General features: G+C 40.5%; 1 protein-coding gene across 2 annotated transcripts in view; it reads left to right on the top strand.

Annotated features, from left to right (window-relative positions):
- Positions 1-16919, top strand: part of commd5 (COMM domain containing 5) — a 64587-nt gene extending 47668 nt beyond the window's left edge. For both annotated transcript variants that reach the window (XM_073057799.1, XM_073057801.1), the window contains exon 8: positions 16211-16919. In XM_073057799.1, coding sequence (XP_072913900.1) covers positions 16211-16312 — 102 coding nt within the window. In that variant the 3' untranslated portion in view covers positions 16313-16919. The remainder of the gene's footprint in view (positions 1-16210) is intronic.
- The last annotated feature ends 5695 nt before the right edge of the window (positions 16920-22614 follow it).

Below are 22614 nucleotides of genomic sequence, written 5' to 3'. Positions count from 1 at the left end.
ATTACTCCAGTAGCTAAATTATTACTCTGTCACTCTCGACAGTGGTGCTTTCTGGATTTCCAGCATCTGCGGAATCTCTTGGGTATATTTAAAGTGGAGGTTGATAAATTCTTGTTTACTAAGGGTGTCAAAGGCTCTGGAGAGAAGGCAGGAGAATGGGGTTGAGAGGGAAAATAAATCAGCCATGGTAAAATGGTGGATAAGACTCGATGGGCTGAATGGAGCAATTACACTCCTACGTTTTGCATTGTTGGAAATGCTTCTTAGAGTCATCGAGTCAGAGGAGAATGGCCCACCTAGGCCACGCTAAATTGCTATTCTGCCTAGTCCCATTGACCATAGCTCTTCACACGTCTCCCATCCATGGACTTATTCAAACTTCTTTTAAATGTTGAAATCAAGCCCACATCCACCACTTCCGCTGGCAGTTCATTCTACACTCTCACCACCCTCTGAGTGAAGAAGTTTCCCTCATGTTCCTCGCAGACATTTTACCTTTCACCATACGTCTAGCTCTAGTCTTAGCTAATTTCAGTGGAAAAGCGTGCTTGCATTTACCCTATCTATAACCCTCATAATTTTGAACACCTCGATCAAATCATTCCTCATTCTCTTACACTCCAGGGAATAAATTCCTAACCTTTTCAGCCTTTCCTCAACAGGTCCTTAAGTTCCAGCAGCATCCTAGTAAATTTTCTCTGTACTCTTTTGATTTTATTGATATCTTTCCTGTAGGTAGGTGGCCAGAACTGCTTCTTGTCAGCATTCTGTAATGACTGGTGATTACAACCCTACTCACAGAGTGCCAGGAGCAATCCTTTAAAGACCGCCATTTCTGCCACATAGGCTCAGTGGCCACTTTATTAGGCACACCTGTACCAGGCAGGGTGGTTTGAGTAACTGGGAAAGATCATAAGACCATATAGGAGCAGAAGCAGGCCATTCAGCCCATCAAGTCGGCTCCACCATTCAGCCATGGGCTGATCCAGTTCTTCCAGTCATCCCCATTTCCCTTCCTTCTCCCCATATCCTTTGATGCCCTGGCTAATCAAGAACCTATCTATCTCGGCCTTAAATGCACCCAATGACTTGGCCTCCACAGCCTCTCATGGCAACAAATTCCACAGATTTACCATCCTCTGACTAAAATAATTTCTCCGCATCTCTGTTCTAAATGGACGTCCTTCAATCCTGAAGTTGTGCCCTCTTGTCCTAGACTTCCCTACCATGGGAAATAACTTTGCCATATCTAATCTGTTCAGGCCTTTTAACATTTGGAATGTTTCTGTGAGATCCCCCCTCATTCTCCTGAACTCCAGGGAATACAGCCCAAAGGCTGCCAGATGTTCCTCATGCAGTAACCCTTTCATTCCTGGAATCATTCTCGTGAATCTTCTCTGAACCCTCTCCAATGTCAGTATATCCTTTCTAAAATAAGGAGCCCAAAACTGCACACAATATTCCAAGTGTGGTCTCATGAGCGCCTTATAGAGCCTCAACATCACACCCCTGTCTTTATATTCTATACCTCTAGAAATGAATGCCAACATTGCTTTCGCCTTCTGCACCACCGACTCAACCCGGAGGTTAACCTTTAAGGTATCCAGCACAAGGACTCCAAAGTCCCTTTGCACCTCTGCATTTTGAATTCTCTCTCCTTCTAAATAATAGTCTGCCCGTTTATTTCTTCCACCAAAGTGCATGACCATACACTTTCTAACATTGTATTTCATTTGTCACTTCTTTGCCCATTCCCCTAAACTATCTAATTCTCTCTGCAGGCTCTCTGTTTCCTCAACACTACCCGCTCCTCCACCTATCTTTGTATCATCGATAGGTGCTGATCTACTGGGATTTTCACGCACAACAGTTCGAGAGTTTACAGAGAATGGTGCAAGAAACAAAAAAACATCCAGTGAGTGGCTGTTCTGTGAGCGAAAATGCCTTGTTAATGAGAGAGGTCAGAGGAGAACGGTCAGACTGAATTACAACAGTGGCATGCAGAAGAGCATCTTTGAATACACAAAACATCAAACCTTGAAGTGGATGGGCTTCAGCAGCATATGATCACACTGGGTTCACTTCTGTACCTAATAAAGAGGCCACTAAGATATGTAAGACTTATCCAGCCTAAAAATACAACAAGGAATAGAAATATAGCATACCTACATGTAGAGAAAGATGTACAGTACTGTGCAAAAGCCTTAGGCACATATATATTGCTAGGATGTCAAAGACTTCTGCACAGTACTGTATTTGTCAATGTGAAGAGGAGATCAAGTTTGTAAATGTGGTGGGAGCAAAGGATGTTGGGAATAGTGAGGATGGAGTGCCATGGGAGGGGTGTGGGACAGGTGGCAGAGACATAGGAGTGCCATGGGAGGGGTGTGGGACAGGTGGCAGAGACATAGTGTCTGGTGGACGTTGGCTTGGGTATAGACATACTCAACCCTGAGACACCAGGCAAAGTTATTTGATTCCAAACAGTTGGTTTATTTATCATTACAGAATGTCTCTCTGGTGCTTTCCGCTCCCTCCTCTCTCCTTTCTCCAATCATGATTCCCCCTCCCTGCCCTTTTCCCACTCTCAGTCCACAATAGTGACCCATATCAGAATCAAGTTTATATGTCATGATTTTTTTTTGCGGTACCAGTACAGTGCAAAAGTCTAGCTATATAAATATATATGTGTGTGTGTGTGCGCCTAAGACTTTTGCACAGTACTATAGGGACCTTCTGACTGGTTGACTTCAGCTTTTGAGATTTTTAGTTTGTTTTATCAAGGGTTAAAAGAACTGAAGGTCTGTGCCAATACGTACATTGCTAGGTTACAACCTGGGCTTTTGGTGTACTGTTGGTGTTAGGTGTTTGCACAGCGACTGAGTGATCTGCCTGTAGCTTGAGTTACCCAATGAACACTGAGGGTGGTCAGTGTTGAAAATGAATAGTAATTAGAACTTGAGACGCATAAAACTTATATAAGGATGAATTGCTGCCAGTTGTAGACTTTATATAACCATTTGGTCTGCTGCCATTGCTGTACTGACTGCTATTAAAGGCAACAAAGTGAAAGGAGAATAATTTTAAATTTGTGGCATAAACATTGCATTGGGATGCGAGTTTTTGCCCATTAAGAGATCTGTAAAGACTCCAAATTGGACCTTTACAGTACTTTCTTGGTACCTCAACTATTCTCAATCCTCCGTGATTCTAATCTCATCAAAAACTCTGGTGTCAATATCCTATCTCAAACCAAGTTCATTCCTCTTCAGATTTATTTGGGCTCTTAATGACCTTCCATCTCAAGTTCAACATTCTTCACATGTTTAAATCTATTCACGGCATCATTTCTCCTGCCATTTGTAAAATTTTCCAGACTATAATGGCCGCAAGTTCTCCCGAGTCTTTTATTTTGTTATTTTTGTTCCTTATCTAATGTTGCATCCCAGTCTCATTAGCTTTTAATGACTTGTTCTGATACTGTGCTGGTTCGACATTTTTCATATAAAAGCTAAACAAAATTCTTTAATCTTACACATCAGCATTCTTTGTAATACACATTGAGTACAAATGTCAGTTAATAACCTTAAGTTAGTGGTTGGTCCCGCGCCTTCAGTGTTCTAGGCCCAGTATCAATAACTGTTTAATTATATTTTCAAAGGAAAATGAATCTTTAAAGTGAAATAAAGTATTTTCATTAAACTCAGAAATGAGAAAGAGGGACTTCACAACAGATTGAGTTCATCTTTGGAGTTTTGGTCTGTTTGGTCAAGCATTAGGAACTGAAGATCTGTGCTAATAAATACATTGATAGGATATATACGAGGCTCTTCGTATACTGTTGGAGTTAGACTTTGGCACAGTCACTGTTTCATCTGCCTGTAGTTTGAGTTACCCAATAAATGCTGGGTGTGGTCAGTGTTGAAAATGAATGGTAATTACAACTTGAGAAATATAAAGGTTATATAATGATGAATTGTTGCCAGTTTTAGACCTTATGTAACATTTGGTCGACTGCATTTCAGAGCATTCTGATATCTCTGCCATTATGACCTGTGAACAAGTCTCTTCTGCAGCACAAAAGCAGTGTTAAATGTTTAAAGATTAGCATTTTTTGTTACATTTACATTGAAATATACGGTGAAATGTGCCATTTCTGTCAATGACCAACACATTCCGAAGGTGTGCTGGGGGTAGATGGCAAGTGTCACCTGTTTCTCACAATTTATTAACCCTAACCCCTATGTCTTTGGAATGTGAGAGGGAGCCAGAGCACCTGGAGGAAACCCATGCCATAATGGGGAGAATGTACAAACTTACAGACAGCAGCAGGAATTGAAGCTGATCACAATCGCTGGCACTGTAAAGCATCATACAAACCTTCATGCTGGTGTCATGGTTGTGTATTTGCAGAAGAAGATGGTGGTGACCTGTCCTGGGGTCACCATGTTAGTGCAATTAGGAAGAAAGCATGGCAGTGCCTCCACTTCCTTATGAGTCTGCAAAGATTCAGCGTGACATCTACAACTTTGACAAACTGCTATACATGTGGAGTGGAGAGTATATTGACTGGCTGCATCACAGCCTGGTAGGCAAGCACCAATACCCTTCTACAGAAAATCCTATAAAAAGTAGTGGATGTGGCCCAGTCCCTCACAGGTAAAGTCCTCCCCAACACTGCGCACATCTTCATGAGACACCATCTCAGGAAAGCAGTATCCATCATTAGGGACCCAGTACCACCCAGATCATGCTGTCTTCTCACTGCTGCCATCAGGAAGAAGGTACCTGAGCCTCAGGACTCACGTCACCAGGTTCAGGAACAGTTATTACCCCTCAAACATCAGGCTCTTGAACCAAAGGAGATAACTTCATTTAACTTCACTCACCCAATCACTGAAATGCTCCCACAACCTATGGACTCACTTTCAATGACTCTTCATCTCATGTTCTTTCTCTCTCTCTCTCTCTTATTATTTCTCTCAAATTCTTAGGGTTGTATGAGGTGATATATCTGTACTTTGATAATAAATTTACTTTGAATCTTTTGGACTTGGTTGTGTTATCTACAAACTGTTCCATTCCTTGACCTATTATACCGTGCCAATCCAATTAGATTTAAAGCCCGTTAGATTTACTGAACTCCTCCAACTTGTAGAAGATTTCTGCCTTGATATAATTTTCTTTATAATTTATTGTAAAAATTTGCATAAATATGTAACATATTAAAAACTATCTGACTTGGCAAACAGTGCAAATTTGGCAGATACAATCTTGCTTCCATTATGTGTCCAGAATATTTGTCACTCTAAATCGAGAAATTATTGTTTGATGTGTGTTCAAAACACTACTTGATCAACTTGAAGCCTAGATCACTTCAATGAAGTTGCTATGATAATCCCATACCAGTACAAAGATCAGAACAAACTTTTGCCCACAGTGTAGCTATAATGTAACATCAAAGTAGATTCCTTTCTCAGCAAACTTCAATGTGCAGAAAAATATCACACATCAAGATGTATGGTTTAATCTTAAATGTCATAGAATATTATTGCACAGTACAAGCCCTTTATCCCATGATGCTTGCTGACCCTTTGACCTACTCCAAGATCAATCTTACCCGTTCCGCCCACATAGCCCTCCATTTTCTCTCTCATCCATGTGCCTCAGTGTCTCTAAGTGGCATAAGGGTCATAGAGTCTCAAAGTAGCATAGCAATTGGCATAATGCTATTACAACGTCAATGAAATGGGTTCAATTCCTGTCACTATCTGTGAGGAGTTGGTATGTTCTCCCCATGACTGTGTGTGTTTGCTCTGGGTGCTCCGGTTTCCTCCCACATTCCAAAGACGTGCAGGTTAGTAGGTTAATTGGTTACGTGGAAAAATGGAGATACCTCTTCCTGCCATATTAGGGAGAGAGAGAACCTGTGGTATGTCAAATACTGGGTGAAACATGAAGTCGTTGGGGTAACCACAAGTCTGTGTCTTTGCTATTGCTTTGCTGACACTTGTGCTCGTTGGCGGTGCCAGTGTTTTTTTTTTGCAGGTGGGGGAGGGGGGATTGGGCTTGCTGCCGCTTATGCACGGGAGTGGGGAGCTGAGGTGGACTTTGGGGTTCTAACATTTAACAGTCGTTCATTCTTTGGGGCATTTTTTGTGGATAGTTGCGAAGAAAAAGCATTTCAGACTGTATATTGTATATATTTCTCTGACTTTAAATTGTACCTTTGAACCTTTGATCTTTCTCTTCTTAATATCATTGGCATCTGATTTTCCCTGTGCCTCAATGTTGCTCCAAACTCCTGATATGCAGCATATTGTACATTAATCTCTTCCTTGAAGCTATAATTTCAAAGACTGATGAAGGACTGGCTATTACTTTTAAAACAAAAGTTCTTGGTATTTTCCCCAGAGCCACCTTCCATTTTTTATAAGTCTCTGGGAGCATCGAGTGTTAATAGTTGGCCAAATTAATCTGGTATTGAACGAGTCGTAACAAAAGTGTTTATTTCATGTATTTTAGTATTGGCATCTCCAAATTTGTTTTAACTTTAAATATTTAGCACCAAGCTCATTGAGACTTGTCATGTCCAATCTGGAGCAGCTCACTCTCCAGACACTCAGCTCTCATCAATGGCTCCGAGTAGTTGTCTGCATGTGATGGTGGCTACACCCTGGTACAGTGCTTCCACGGATGGGCTAAACCACGTGAGGACAGCCGGCAGACCACACCCTGATAGGATGGGGGCATGTCAGTTCTGGCAAGCTGAGCAGATGGGACCTACAGTGAGATCCGAACGGCAGGAAGGTGGTTCTGCAACACTCCGTGTGGAGCGAAGATCCAGACGAAGCACAGCAAAGTCATGGTCATCCACTGCAACCAAGGAAGACCCCAGTTGTGATGACTTTTCATACCACTGGACCCACACTTCTGAGGTCAAGAGAGTGGAACTGTCTCAGTGGCTTTTCCACTTTGTAAATTCTCTTGCCCTGATTTCCCGGCATCGTCGGATATGAAGAACAACCACCAACAAGCTCAAGGAGCAGCTTCCAGCCTGCTGTAATAAAGTTCAAAGTAAATTTAACATCGAGGTACATATATGTCACCATATACAATCCTGAGATTCATTTTCTTGCAGGCATATTCAGTAAATCTATAATAGCATCAATGAAAGTCTGGACCAACTTAGAAGTTTAACCACTTGTACAAAAGACAACAAACTGTGCAAATACAAAAAGAAAGAAATAATAATAGTAAATACATAAGTAATAAATATTGTGAACATGAGCCAAAGAGTCCTTGAAAGTGAGTCTATAGGTTGTGGGAGCATCTCAGTGATGGAGTGAGTGAAGTTATCACCTTTGGTTCAAGAGCCTGATGCTTGAGGGGTAGCAACTGTTCCTGAACCTGATGATGTGAACCCTGAGGCTCCTGTCCCTTCTTCCTGATGGCAGCAGTGAGAAGAGAGCATGACCTAGGTGGTGGGAGTTCCTGATGATGGATGCTGCTTTCCTGCGACAGCGCTCTGTGTAGATGTGCACAACGATGGCAACGGCTTTACCCGTGATGGACTGGGCCTTATCCATTACCTTTTGTTGGCATTTCCATTGATAGGCATTGGTGTTTCCATACCAGGATGTGGTGAAACCAGTCAGTATACTCTCCACCAAACATCTATAGAAGTTGTTAAATAAAACTGTTAAATAGTCCACTAGTATGATAAGATGTATACTTGACCTCACAATCTACCTCGTTATAATCTTGCACCTTTTTGTCCGTCTTCCCTGCACTTATAACACGTTATTCTTATTTCAAAGCACTGATGTGATGAAGTAATCTGTAGCTCAATACATGTGACAATAATAAACCAATTTACACCCTCAGCACATGTGAAGGCCAGATAAATGGTCTTCTGATCAAACCAATTTACTTTATTTGTCATATGTAGACATACAGTGAAATGCACCATTTGCGTCAATGACCACCACAGTCCGAGGATGTGCTGGGGACAGTCTGCAACTTTACACACTGATGTTGGTTTATTTCTGGATCTGTACGAAATACAGTGAAAAGCGTTTGTTTGCATGCGATACGTAAGTACATCAAGACCATAAGTGAAAGGAGCAGAATTAGGCCATTCGACCTATTGAGGCAGCTCTGCCGTTCCAACATGGCTGATTCATTGTCCTTTTTGACCCCATTCTCCGCATAACCTTTGATGCCCTGACAAATCAAGTACCTATCACCTTCCCCTTTAAATATACACAATAACTTGATCTCCACAGCCATTTGTGGCAGTGAATTTCACAGATTCACCACCCTTTGGCTAAAGAAATTCCTCCTCATCTCTGTTCTAAAGGGAGGTCCTTGTATTCTGAGGCTGTGCCCTCTGATCTGCGGTAGTAAGATAAACAGACTGTAGAATAAAGTTGTTACAGAGAGTGCAGTGCAATCAGACTGATAATGTGCAAGAACCATTGCAAGGAAGAATGGAAGATCAAGAATCCATATGTTAGCTCATCTCAGAGTCTAATATTAGCAGAATAGAAGCTATTCTGAGCCTGGTGGTACGTGCTGTCCGGTTTTTGTATCTTCTGTTCAACGGGAAAGGAGGGAAACAAGAGTGACTAGTCCAAGATGGGAGGTTGGTCTGCGTCCACAATTCTCCAGGATTTCTCGTGGTCTTGGACAACAGTGGTGAATGGCATTCTATTTATTGCTTCTTTATCATTAATATTATCCATCCTTATACATGGTGAGCATGCTTCGTTGGCACTGGAATGTGTGCCGAAACTTACCGGCTGCCCCCAGCGCATCCTTAGTCATCGTTCCTTCTAATTTTCTTTTACACCCGTATGGACCAACCATTGCTCTGAGCAGGAGATTTTCGCACAGCCTGAAAACTATCTGGCACGTTAAATGCTTTGTTTTTGTAATATGCATACTATGAATATTCAGAATGAAAATTTAAGTCACACACTTTTTATTTTACAGTATTTATTAATTGAAGGTTGTAATGAAATACAGTACAACAAAAAAAACTTTCAAGTTTTGTAAACTTTTTCTAGCTGCACCCAATTCCAGCTGTGCAGCAACAAAGGCTTTGCGCGCAGAAGCATTTCAGTTGCTGCGTAGCTTAGAGGGAACAACGTCCTTAGGTTGTGTTGTTTGTTAACGCAAGCGACGCATTTCATTGGATGTGTTGATGTGCATGCAATAAATAAATCTGAATATATTTCTTGGCTCAGTGTAGATCTTATATTCCAGCTAAGATTATAGCTAACATTTAGTCACCACATTGAACAATTGATCATATCTGTCATCTGACAGGAAAATAAACTATAAATAAGATATTATCACAGATTTAAAGGATCGCAACTTTGCAAGCTTAACAGGTTTAGTTTCTTCCTCGTGAGCTGGAGTAACGCTACATTGGGCTCCTGCAGTTATCAGGAGCTCAGGGAGTCGTCTGACTCAATTGTAAGTGTAACACACACTCCTCAACGTCCAAACCACCGGTCTTGGAGATGAATATATCTCCTGTTCCTGGCTCCTCATCGCTCATTAGAGCTGCCTGCCTGCTGATTCTTTTCCACAGAATTTCTCTGCATAAAGATTGGCTCTTAATCTCCATTTTACACATTTTTCTGCAAGCAGTCCTTGAGTCCTCACACGTACTAAAGGCTTATTGAGCATTGCATAGTTGTTCTTCAATAACCATTGCAGTGATTGTATTCCATATACTCTGTTGCTAATCTGAATATAAATAATTGTGTGATTACAATTGAGTGCTACTCTCGTAAATATGAAGCAATCATTCACTGATTGGTACTCTTCCTACACCTAGATTTGATCGTAACAGTATAAAGGTCAAAATGTATTCCTTGTTTGTACCAAACATGCATTGTAAAATCTACGCCTATGGAACTCTGCCTCTGAGATTCAGTCCTGTTGTTTTCAAATTTCAGAAGAGGTCAACCTGTTTATTTAGAGTGCACTTCATTGGCCAAATTCTTCTCCTTTGCCGTTTCTTCCCCCTCCGCCATCAGATTACTGAATAGACAATGAGTCCATGAACACTCATCATCATCATTATTACGTGCCATGTCGTAAGACTTGGGTGGTTGTGGTTTTTATGACCATCATTGTTCTTGACAAATTTTTCTAGAAAAGTGGTTTGCCATTGTCTTCTTCTGGGCAGTGTGTTTACACGACAGGTGACCTCAGCCACTATCAATACTCTTCAGTATCTGCCTTGTGTTAAAGGTCACATAGCCAAGTATTGTGATGTGCACCAGCTGCTCATACGACCATCCACCACCTGCTCCCATGGTTTCATGTGACTCTGATCGGAGAGGCTAAGCAGGTGCTGCACCTTGCTCAAGGGTGACCTACAGGCTAGTGGAGGAGAGGAGTGCCCTACACCTCCTTTGGTAGAGACGTATCTCCACCCTGTTACTCAAATGAATACTAGCTGAATATTTATTTTTTTCTTCTCTTTTTGCACTAGTTATTTAATTTAACTTTCTTTTCTTTATATACTTCTTGTAATTCATAGATATTATTATTGCAATGTACAGCTTCCACAAAACAACGAACTTCATGATATATATGCCAATGCCAATTTCCACTTGGCATGATTAACTTATTATTAAATTATTTATGGTTTTATATTGACAATAGACAGTAGGTGCAGGAGTAGGCCATTCGGCCCTTCTAGCCAGCACCGCCATTCGCTGTGATCATGGCTGATCATACACAATCAGTACCCCGTTCCTGCCCTCTCCCCATATCCCTTGACCCCGCTATCTGTAAGAGCTCTATCTAACTCTCTCTTGAATGCATCCAGAGACTTGGTCTCCACTGCTTTCTGGGGCAGAGCATTCCACATATCGTCCACTCTCTGGGTGAAAAAGTTTTTCCGCATCTCTTTTCTAAATGGCCTACCCCTTATTCTTAAACTGTGGCTTCTCGTTCTGGACTCACCCATCAGCGGGAACATGCTTCCTGCCTCCAGCGTGTCAAATCCCTTAATAATCTTATATGTTTCAATCAGGTCCCCTCTCATCCTTCTAAATTCCAGTGTATTGCTATATTGCTTCACTATTCTTGGTTGGTGCGGCTGTAACGAAACCCAATTTCCCTCGGGATCAATAAAGTATGTCTGTCTGTCTGATATTAAATCTAATTCTGATTCTTTAAAGCAGTTGGTACAAGCTATCACTAAGAACTTTAATAGTTAGGGAACAAGAGACACTATTTCTCCTCATCTAAGACTTCCAGTGCTCCCTCAGACTATATTTGGCTTCTTGTAAATCAAAACATGTGCATTTGAAGAGAATCCATGGACCTAAATCATCTCTACTGTTAAATGGTTTCATTAACAATGCAAGTAGTTCCCAGAATTGGATTTGCAATTTTTTCTAAATTTAAATTTTTATTTAGGGATTCAGCACAGTAACAGATCCTTATGGCTCAACATGACTGTATTGCTTAATTACACCCATGTGAATAATTAACTGATCTTGGAATGTGGGAGAAAACTAGAGAACCCAGAGGAAATGCATGCGGTCACGGGGAGAATGTACAGTATAAACTCCTTACAGACAGCAGTGGAATTGAACCCTGATCATTGGTGCTGTAATAGTGTTACACTGACATCTACATTACCGGGCTGCCCCAAACATTGGAAAACAATTGCATTTCTGTTCTTTTTTTACTGCCAACAAAACCAGAAAGCAAGTGGCATTAGTTTATGTTGCATGTACAAACACATGCTGATACTTCACAAGGCATTGGTCAGACAACGCTTAGAGAACTGTGAGCAGTTCTGGCTTCCACATAATACATCTCAGCAGGAGTATAATCTCAGTGCCTCCACTGAGTTTTTCTCCAAAGACGTTATCTCTGAGATCTGTGAAGTTCAGAATCAGAACTTACACAATGAGAGCGGTAGATGGAAATGTGAAAATTCCTTTATCGACAGAGCAAATTCAACAGGCAACAAACACAAATGCAGGAGGAACTCAGCGGTTCAGGAGGTACCTATGAAAACGAATAAAGGGTCTACGTTTCTGGCTGAGACCCTTCATCAAGACCATCACCTGTCATTTTTATGTCTCTCACAGTAAACGTGGAATCTACGTGGTATCAGCAGGTCAAGCTCTCAGCCCGAAACGTCAGCACTTTATTCCTTTCCATGGATACTGCCTGACTACTGAGTTCTTCCAGCATTCTGTGTGTGTTGCTCTGGATTTCCAGCATCTGCAGAATATCTTGTGTTTACAACTGCTTACTCTCCGCTTCAGGTGCACAGACGGTCTAGGGCCATTTACTCCTGTCATCCCCAACATAAAGATTAATCAAAATATCTTGGTAGCATTTTCCAAGTGTGCTCCCTTATGCTATTGTTGAGACATGGAAGCTAGGAGTTAACAGAATAGAAATTAGTTTCTTTAGGGTCAAAGAATCCCCATACCTCCTATTTCTTCAAAAACTTTTATTGAAAATGTGCATGCCAAAGATATACTCGATTTATGAGGTACACCTGTTCACCATGTTAATGCAAATATCCAATCAGCCAATGATCTGGTAGCAACTCAATGCATAAAAACATGAAGATATGGTTCAGAATGGGGATTAAATATGATCTAAGTGACTTTTACCATGGAATGACTGCTAGTGCCAGGTGGAGTGGTTTGAGTATCTTAGAAACTGCTGATCTGCCGGGATTTTCATGCACAATGGTCTCTACAGTTCACAAAGAATGGTGTAAAAAACAAAAATAAAATCCAGTGGGCAGCAGTACTGTGTCAAACGCACCTTGTTAGTGAGAGAAGTCAGAGGAGAATGGTCAGACTTGTCAAGGTGGCAGGAGGGTGACAGTAACTGAAATAACCACGTGTTACAACTGTGGTGTGCAGAAGAGCACCTCTGAACACACAACACATCAGAACTTTGAAGTGAGTGCTGCTACAGCAGCAGAAGACTGTGTACCTTATAAAGTGGCCACTGGACTTCCAAGCAGTAGAATATTGAAGTAGACCTTCAAGGAGCAGCATCCTCAAAAAGGCGGCATCCATCATTAAGGACTCCCATCAACCAGGACATGCCCTCTTCTCATTGTTACCATCAGGAAGGAGGTACAGGAGCCTGAAGGCACACACTCAGTGATTCAGGAATAGTTTCTTCCCCTCTGCTATCAGATTTCTGATTGGACATCGAACCCATGAACACTATCTCACTACTAGTTTTGGACAACTTATTTAATTTAACATATATATATTGACTGTAATTGACAGTTGTTATTATTATGTATTGCATTGTACTGCTGCCGCAAAACAACAAATTTCACAACATATGCTGGTGAAATTAGAAGTGATTCTGATTCTGAACACAGTTGAAATCAGCCATCCACATGAATGGTTGCTCCATTTTACTCAGCCTAACTCTATTAACAAAAGCTTTGTTCTCCCACATGTTTATCTCACTTATATTTAAAAGCAAACATGGTATATGCTTTAGCAAGTACAACACACTGATGATTGTCTGGGTCAAGGGGTTTCTCCTAACTCCCCTGCAGGATTTATTTATGATGATATCAATTTAATGATCTGGCTCTAATCTCCTGTTCAAAAAAAATTCATTTCATTGAGTCACTTCTGTTGGTCCTGTTTTATTTCCAGAGCAATGGCCCACCGCCTGTTCAAGTCTCCTGATGTCTATTATCAAGCTACATAAATGTCGCCTTATACAACCCTGAGATTTATTTTTTTTGTGGGCATACCTAATCACAACAGAATCAATGAAAGGCTGCCCAACTTGGACGTTCAACCAGAGTGCGGAAGAGAACAAACCGTGGAATTACAAAAGGAAAGGAATAAATAAATAAATAGATCACGTTGCAGATTGCAGTGATAGTAATTCAAAAGTGGAATATTTAAAAGTATATTTAGAAGTATTGTCCGCAGACCACAGAACGTCACTGTGGTTCACAGGCACCATTTTTAACAGTTTATTTAGTTCTTCTGTTTAGAGATACAGCTTGATAACAGGCCCTTCCGGCCCAATGAAACCATGACACCTAATTACATCCATGTGACTAATTAACCTACTAACCCATATGCCTTTGCAATATGGGAGGAAACTGGAGCAACTGGAGGAAACCCACGCAATCACGGGCAGAACATACAAACGCCTTACAGACAGCAGCAGGAATACAGCCCAGGTTACTGGCATTGTAATGGTGTTAAGATAACTGCTATGCTACTGTGCTCCTTGTAGTGGCAAAAGGAACTGCTAACGTTCCAGGTTGAAACCCTGATGTCAGGTACTGTATGATCATGCACTTTGATAGTAAAAATGAAAGGTTGACTATTTTCAAAATAGAATATACAAAAAACTGAGGTGCAAATGGACTTAGAAGTCCTTGTGCAGGATTCCCTAAAGGTTTATTTGCAGGGTGAGTCTGTGGTGACGAAGGAAAATGCAATATTAGCATTAATTTCAAGAGGACTAGAATATAAAAGCAAGAATGTAATGTTGAAACTTTATAAAGCATAGAGTGGATGTGGAGAGGATGTTTTCGATGGTGGAAGAGTCTAAGACCAGAGGACACAGAACAGAGGGATGCCCTTTTAGAATGGAAATGAGGTGGAATTTCTTTAGCTAGAGTGGTGAATCTGTGGAATACTTTGCCACAGGCAGCTGTGGAGGCCAAGTCTTTATGTATGCTTAAGGCAGAGGTTGCTAGATGTTGGTCTGGACATGAAGGGCTACGGGGAGAAGGCAAATGTTGGGGCTGAGAGAAAAATTGGATCAGCCATGATGAAATGACCTGATGGGCCAAATGGCCTAATTCTGCTCCTATACCTTATGGTCTTAAGTCTGATGCAGGGTTTCAATCTAAAACATCAACAATTCCTTTCCTTCACAGAAACTGTTCAACGAAACTGGTTTGGGGTTGGGTCTCGTCAAGGTATGCCTACCCTGAAGAAGTTTAAATCCATATATGAAACATCAACTGTTAACTCCTTTCCATAGATACTACCTAACCTACTGAGTTCCTTATGTATTTTGTGTTTCATGCTCTGGATTTCCAGCATCTGCAGAATCTCTCGTGTTTATGATTTGCTGCTCCATTGCAAAGTCTCCTCAAGAGATGCCTACCCTAAAGAAGTTTAAATCTTCAGTTCTGATGAAGGGTCTTGGCCTGAAACATCGACTATTCATTCTTTTCCATAGGTGCTGGCTGACCTGCTAGGTTGTATGTCTCTGTTCTTTAGTTTTGGAGATAACTCAGGACAAGAGGTTTCAGGGAAGATCTGTAATTATAAAAGTACTAGAAATCCAAAAATAAAATCAGAAAATAGTGGAAATCTCATTCTACGAATCAATGAAAAACTGCACACTAAGGCTGATAAACAACCAATATGCAAAAACAAAATAAATAAAAAAATACTAAGAACGTGAGTTATAGAGTCCTTGAAGGTGAGTCCATAAGTTGTGAAATCAGTTCAGTGTTGAAGTGAGTGAAGATATTCACATTGTTTCAGGGCCCTGATGGTTGTAGGATAATAACTGTTCCTGAACCTAGTGGTCTGGGACCTAAATCAGCTGTACCTCCTTCAGCTAGAAGTGAACATGGCTTGGATGATGGGAGTTCTTGATGGTGGATGCTGCTTTCTGTGGCAAATCAGTGTTAAATTGAACTAAACTGAACCACCACACTCAATTGAACTAAACAGAACATACCTATACTGTTTCAAGGAATCTGTGGTTTGATGTTTTATATACTGTGGGTTGGTTTCTTGCTGTTTGCACGATTTGTTCTTACATTGTGCGTTGGGTGTTTGATGTTCACTTTGAATGGGTTCCATGGTGTTCCTTTGTTTTATGGCTGTCTGCGGAAAGACAAAATTCAGGTTGCGTATTGCATACATACTTTGATAATAAATGTACTTTGAATCTCTGTATCCTGGTAAATGTGCTCAATGGTGGGGAGTGCTTTTCTTGTGATGGACTGGACAATGTGCACCACTTGTTGTCGGCTTTTCCCTAAAATTTCAAAAGTTCTAAAAATCCAAAAACAAGCCAGAAAATGCCAGAAATTTCATTATATGACAGGTTGCCTTTATTTACTTATGATACAGAACTATTGAGCAAGTACGTCCACTTCCTTATTTCTCACACTTTTTTTTATTTCCAGGTCCCTGTTGCCAAGTTCCAGGAGTTACGGTACAACGTCGCCCTAATCTTGAAAGAAATAAATGATTTGGAAAAAAGAAGCATCCTCAAAATTCAAGATTAATATATTTCAAATACTTGTTATATTTAAAGAAAACAAACTGGCATAACAGAAATTTGCCAATTGTCATCTACAGGAGATAATTTAGCTTTGATGAGCCTTCCTAGCCAGGGAACTTGCACGTTATTTTTAGTATGTGTGCAGAGCATCCAAGTCATGACTTGTGATTTGAGATCGCTGATGTATTACAGACTTGAATTGGTTCCTGGTATTCAACAGTGTTGAAATGCCAGGTCTTACAAAACAAACCAGCATGTCAATCAATAGTGTTGCATCTGATTTGGATAAGTCAACTCAAGCCGCAGTGTCAGTGTGTATAAAATGGTAAAATGCACCAGCAGAAGCCAAGGTATGGTGAGAGAGAGAAAAAGGGAAATCAAAACTTGAAAGAAAAATTGGATGCTATAACTATGCAATCAAGTACTGGTCAAAGCAGGAAAATGATGGATTGTAAATCATGTCACTATGTGAACAGCATAACACTTGTATTCATATCACTAATCTGATGTAACTTTTTTCTGTTCAATCACATTTCACTTGATGTATTATGGAAGATTGTGTCATACTTTGTATGCAATATGTAATAAAAGCCCATAGAAAACTTGCATAACTTATCAAAGAAACTTTATTGTACCTTTCCATTTTTATTGGTAGTGTTTAGAATGCTTTACAGTACCAGTGATTTGGGTTCAATTTCCACTGTCAGGAAGGAGTTTGTACATTCTCCCTGTTTCCTCCAGGTGCTCTGGCTTTCACCCACTGTCCAAAGATGTTACTTGGTCATTGTAATTTGTCCTGTGATTAGACTAGTGTTAAATCAAGGGTTGATGGGTGGCGCAGCTCGAAGGGTCGAAAGGGCCTGTTCCGCACTGTAATTCAATAAATAAATAAATAACTTTACAATCTATGTAAACACTTTAAGCCCGCATCTTAATATCTGAAGTGTGCTATATAAATAAAAATAAATCAATATATTCATAAAAATATTTTGCAAAATTAAAAATCGTAACACAAACATTATATTGAATAAAATGTAATTGAATATACCAAATTATATAAATGTAATCAACATCAACAGGCATTAAGTAATCCTATTGTCTTTGACCAATTAAAGAAGTGATCATTGTGCACAGAGACATAGAGTAATACAAACTGGATACAGGCTCTTTGGCCCAATGAGTCCATGCCGATTGCATTGTCAACCTAGCTAGTCCCAATTTCCTGTGTTCGGTCCATATCATATGATCATAAGGCCTAGGATTAGAATTGGGCCATCTAAAATGAAGGATCCTCAGCAGCCATTTTATTAGGTGCTCATGAATGCAAATAAGTGATTAGCCAATCACGTGGCAGCAACTCAATACATAAAAGCTTGCAGACATGGTCAAAATATGCAGTTGCTGTTCAGACTAAACATTTGAATGGGGAATAAATGTGATCTAAGTGACTTTGACTGTGGAATGATTGTTGGTGCCAGACAGGGTGGTTTGAGTATCTCAGAAACTGCTGATCTGCTGGGATTTTCAGACACAACAGTCTCTAGAGTTTAGAGAAAATGGTGTGAAAAACAAACAATGTCCAGTGAGAGACAGTTCTGTGGGCAAAAACGTCTTGTTATGAGTGAGGTCAGAGAAGAATGACCCTACTGGAAGGCCACAGTAACACAAATAGCCATGGTTTACAACAGTGGTATACAGAAGAGCATTTCTGAATGCAAACATGTTAAATCTTGAAGTGATTGGGCTATAGCAGCAGAAGACCATGAACATACAGTCAGTGGCCATTTTATATGCTACAGTAGATACCTAATAAAGTGGCCACTGACCTTCACAATAAGCTTTCCTATTAAATCCAAGTTAAAGATTTCAGATTGCTAGGATACAGTGCTTTGGAGTTAATGACATTTTATCTTTATTAAGATTGGATTTTTGTATGCCGAACTGCTGCTGAGAAGCAGGAGAATGGAAAGTAATAAAGTATTTAAAAATAATTTAGTCTGCAACTTTTCCCCCACTTGCTATCTCCCATCTCCTTGCATCGTCAGTAGTTTCATTTTATCTCTAGGTGACCTTCATCATGAGAGATTTTTCATGTCAACAAGGACTTACAAATTTCCTATAGAGTGCTTCATGGCTGAGATTGATTATCTTCTCAATTAGTTGGCACTGCTAGCAGTCACATCAGTGCCAAAATCAGCTGTAATCTGGAATTATTTTAGACAATTCACGGGTTAAAGGTTCAGATGTGATTTTATAATGGTTCACTATTGCCCTTTTATGTCACATGATTCCCCTGATCATTCTCCAAACTTTTGTATAATCACAACATTACATAATCACTGAAATATCAGGTTGACTCATTTGGTAACATTCACACATCTGACTCAGAAGCTTTAACATCTCACGCCGTCCAGTTCTGGAGCGTATAATTTAGCCTGTCTCTTCAGAGCACTGCTGAGGAAGTTCTGCATTGTAGGCATCGGAATCATTTCAGTGCTCTGACTAATGTCTCTCCTTTGATCAGTATCATTAAAAACAGATTAAGTTGTCATTCATGTAAATTGATGTTTGTGCACAAGTTAGCTGTCATGTTTACCCACTTCATTAGAATTGGAAGTTGGTAGAATGAGATGCTTTTGATCATCCTGAGGAGTAAGGGGTACTTTGTTTGCATAGCCATCCCACGCTTACTGAGAATCTCCATTTAATGTCATTTCCCAGGCAGATTCATTTATTTATCACACATACATTGAAACATATGAAGAGGAGTTTCTTTAGCTGCAGGATGGTGATTCTAGAATTCATTGCTACAGACGGCTGTGGAGGCCAAATCATTGTGTATGTTTAAAATGGAGGTTGAATAGTTCTTGATTAGACAGGGTGTCAAAAGTTATGGGTAGAAGGCAAGAGGATGGGGTTGAGAGGGATAATAAATCAGCCATGAAGGAATGGCAGAGAAGATGGGCTGAATGGCCCAATTCTGCTCCTATCTTTTATAGTCTTCAGTGTAATGCGCCATTTGCATTAACAACACACACACACACACACACACACACACACACACACACACACACACACACACACACACACACACACACACACACACACACACACACACACACACACACACACACACACACACACACACTCCTCCAACCGCAGGGCAGGCCAGACCTCCAGCCTCTATTGGAGACATGGAATAGCAGACAAATGCCTCCGACTCCCCCAGTGGAGTCAAAGGCTTCAGCCATCGTGCCTCAAATTCTGGACTTCCAATTGACTTTCAGGCTTTGATCTTTGGTATCAATCCAAGGGATTGCCGAAATTGCCCTCCCAAACTCTGGGCTTGCCAAGTCATGTATCTGGGGGTCACTTCACTTGTATCTCCTGCTCATATGGACCTCCAATCCCACTGATCCCTTGGGTGGTGGGGGGAAGACTCGCTGATCTTGAGGGGGAGGTCTTCCTTGGCTTTAGAACTTTAATATCCGAGAGAGTTAAATTAAGCAATGGTTTGGATGTAGACATTACCACTTTAATTATTTATGATCATAAACTGAAAAGATACAGAAGCAGAATATGGCCTTTTAGTCAATCGATTCTGGTGCACCATTCATTCATGGCGAAACAAAAGAAACTCTGCAGATGCTGGAAATCAAAGTAATATACACAAAATGCTGGAGAAACTCAGCAAGCCAGGCAGTATCTATGGAGAAGAGTAAACAGTCTTGGCTAAATTTTGTTTTCTCATCCCCATCTTGGGCCTCCTCCTCATAACCTTTCCCATCCTTACCAATCATGAACCTATCAGTTTCTCCCTTAAATACACCCATTGACATGGCCTCTTCAGCCCTCGTTGGCAATGAATTCCTCAGATTCACTACCCTTGAGCTGAAGAAATTGCCCCTTATCTCAGTTCATTAGGGATATCTCTTTATTGTGAGGCTGTGGCCCAAGGCATGTTGACTAATCATGCAGGTCATCCTGTTGAAAACCCTACTGGACAAACCTGGTTTGTTTTCTCTGGTGTAGTGGAGGTGAGGGGAGATCTGATAGAAGTTAGTTTATAAGATTACATGAAGCAAATGTACAATTTACTGTGCATGTTAATCAAAATGACTTCTTTGTTTTGTTAAGAGTAGGAATGCTTCTTTGTATGATAAGTGCTTTCTCTCACAGTTGTTTAGCTTTGGACTTGCTGATATCGGGATTGTATTCATTTGTTGACCAATGGGGAATGTTATTTTGTCTTGTGGGTCTGGGAGCGGGGGTTTTGCAGTCTTTTCAGGGGAGTCGGGAAGAAGACGCTGAGGAAGGTGGACGTGCGCTGCACTGCTCGGTCAACCACCCGGGTGGTCCCAGGTGCGAGGACATGGAGGTCAGAGGAAAGTGACGAGGGATCGAATAGTTTGATGGTTGAGCTCCAACGATGTGCACTAAACTGACTGAACTTTGATAAGTTGGCGCCATTTACTTTATTTTCTTTTCCTTCATATATATTGTATTGCATAGTACTCTTAGTTTTAGTAAAATCTTTAAAGTGTATTCCATAACGGTATCTGGTGTGAGTTTGATATGGTGTGTGTGCGCAGCATAAACTTGATTCCCACAGCACCTGCGTGTACGGGAGGTGGGTTGGTGAGTGGCTGGATCTCCTTTTCCCCTAGACATATACCAGCCTGTTGGGTAAGTGTTACACATAGATAGAGTAGACAGTATCTTTTTTCCCCCAGGGTTGAAAGGTCTAATACCAGAGGACATGCCTGGGAGGGGGCAATTTCAAAGGAGATGTGAGAGGCAAGCATTTTACACAGAGAGTGATGGGTACGTGGAATGTGCTTTCTGTGGTGGTGGTAGAGGCAGAAATATTAGGGACTTTTAAGAGACGTTTAGATAGTCATATGAAAATGAAGGAATATGGACATTGTGTAGGTAGGAGAGATTAGTTCAATGGACCAATTGATTGCTAATTTAATTGATATAGCACAACATTGTGGGCTGAAGGGCCTGTTCCTATACTGTACTCTCCTATGTTCTATGTTCTATAACAATGAACAAAGCAATGGAATGAGTTCCTTATTCATTATGTTGGGGAGAAACTTATAAATTAACATACAGTTCATTCCTTGGAAATGATAGAACTGTAAAAGTTTCCCTCATTTTCCTTTATACTCCATCTGTAAAGCTAATCACAATTATTTTTTCTTGTAATGTCCATTTTGATATTGAATTCATGAACTCCGACGTCCCTTGTCTGTCCTTACAGCGTTCAGTTCCCAATACCGCACATTTGCACAGTTCACTTCTCAAGCCTTCAACCTGATTTGGTGAGCCAGATGGTTAGTTGGTTGGCCTATTTCTGTGCTAATTGAATGCTAATTATTAGCCTGTTTATTTCACACAAAGAGCAGCATCTCAGCATCCAGCTGACAACATTGTAATCTTCAGAATTTAATACTGAACTCAACTATTTCAGATAGCCAGCCTTTCCAGTTTGTATCAGGCAATTCTGATGAAAATTCATCAACCTAAAGTTAAGCTCAATGTAAATTTATTATCTAGGTACATACATATATACACACACTATATATATCACTATATACAACAGTGAGATTCATTATCTTGCAGGCATACTAAATAAATTCAATAATTACAATAGAATCAATGAAAGACCGCACCAGTGGGTAGACAACCAGACTGCAAAAAACAAACTATACGAATACAAAAAGAAAGGAAAAAAATAAATAATAATAATAACAATAATAAATAAATAAGTCATAAATATCAAAAGCATGAGTGGAAGAGTCCTTGAAAGTGAATCCAAAGGTTGTGGGACATTTCCATGATGGGGCAAGTGAAGTTAAGTGGTTATCCCCTGTGGTTCAAGAGCCTGAAGGTTGAGCGGTAATAACTATTCTTGAACTTGGTGGTGTGAGTCCTGAGATTCCTGTACCTTTTTCCGAGTGGCAACAATGAGAAGAGAGCAGGATCTTGGTGGAGAGGGTCCTTTATGATGGATGCTGCTTTCTTGCAGCAATGCTCCATGAAGATATGTTCAATTGTGGGGAGGGCTTTACTTTTAATGGACCAGGCTGTATCCACTATTTTTTTTAGGATTTTCCATTCAAGGGCATTGGTGTTAGCATACCAAGTTGTGATGCAGCCAGTCACTATGCTTTCCACCACACATCTATAGAAGTTTGTCAAAGTTTTAGATGTCATACCAAATCTTCCAAAACTTCTAAGGAAGTTGGGGTGCTGCCGTTCTTTTTTTGTAATTGCACTTCTGTGCTGGGCAAAGGACGG

Source organism: Hemitrygon akajei, chromosome 10 (assembly GCF_048418815.1).
Source record: "Hemitrygon akajei chromosome 10, sHemAka1.3, whole genome shotgun sequence".
NCBI lineage: Eukaryota > Metazoa > Chordata > Chondrichthyes > Myliobatiformes > Dasyatidae > Hemitrygon > Hemitrygon akajei.
This window is presented reverse-complemented; position numbering and strand designations above follow the sequence as displayed.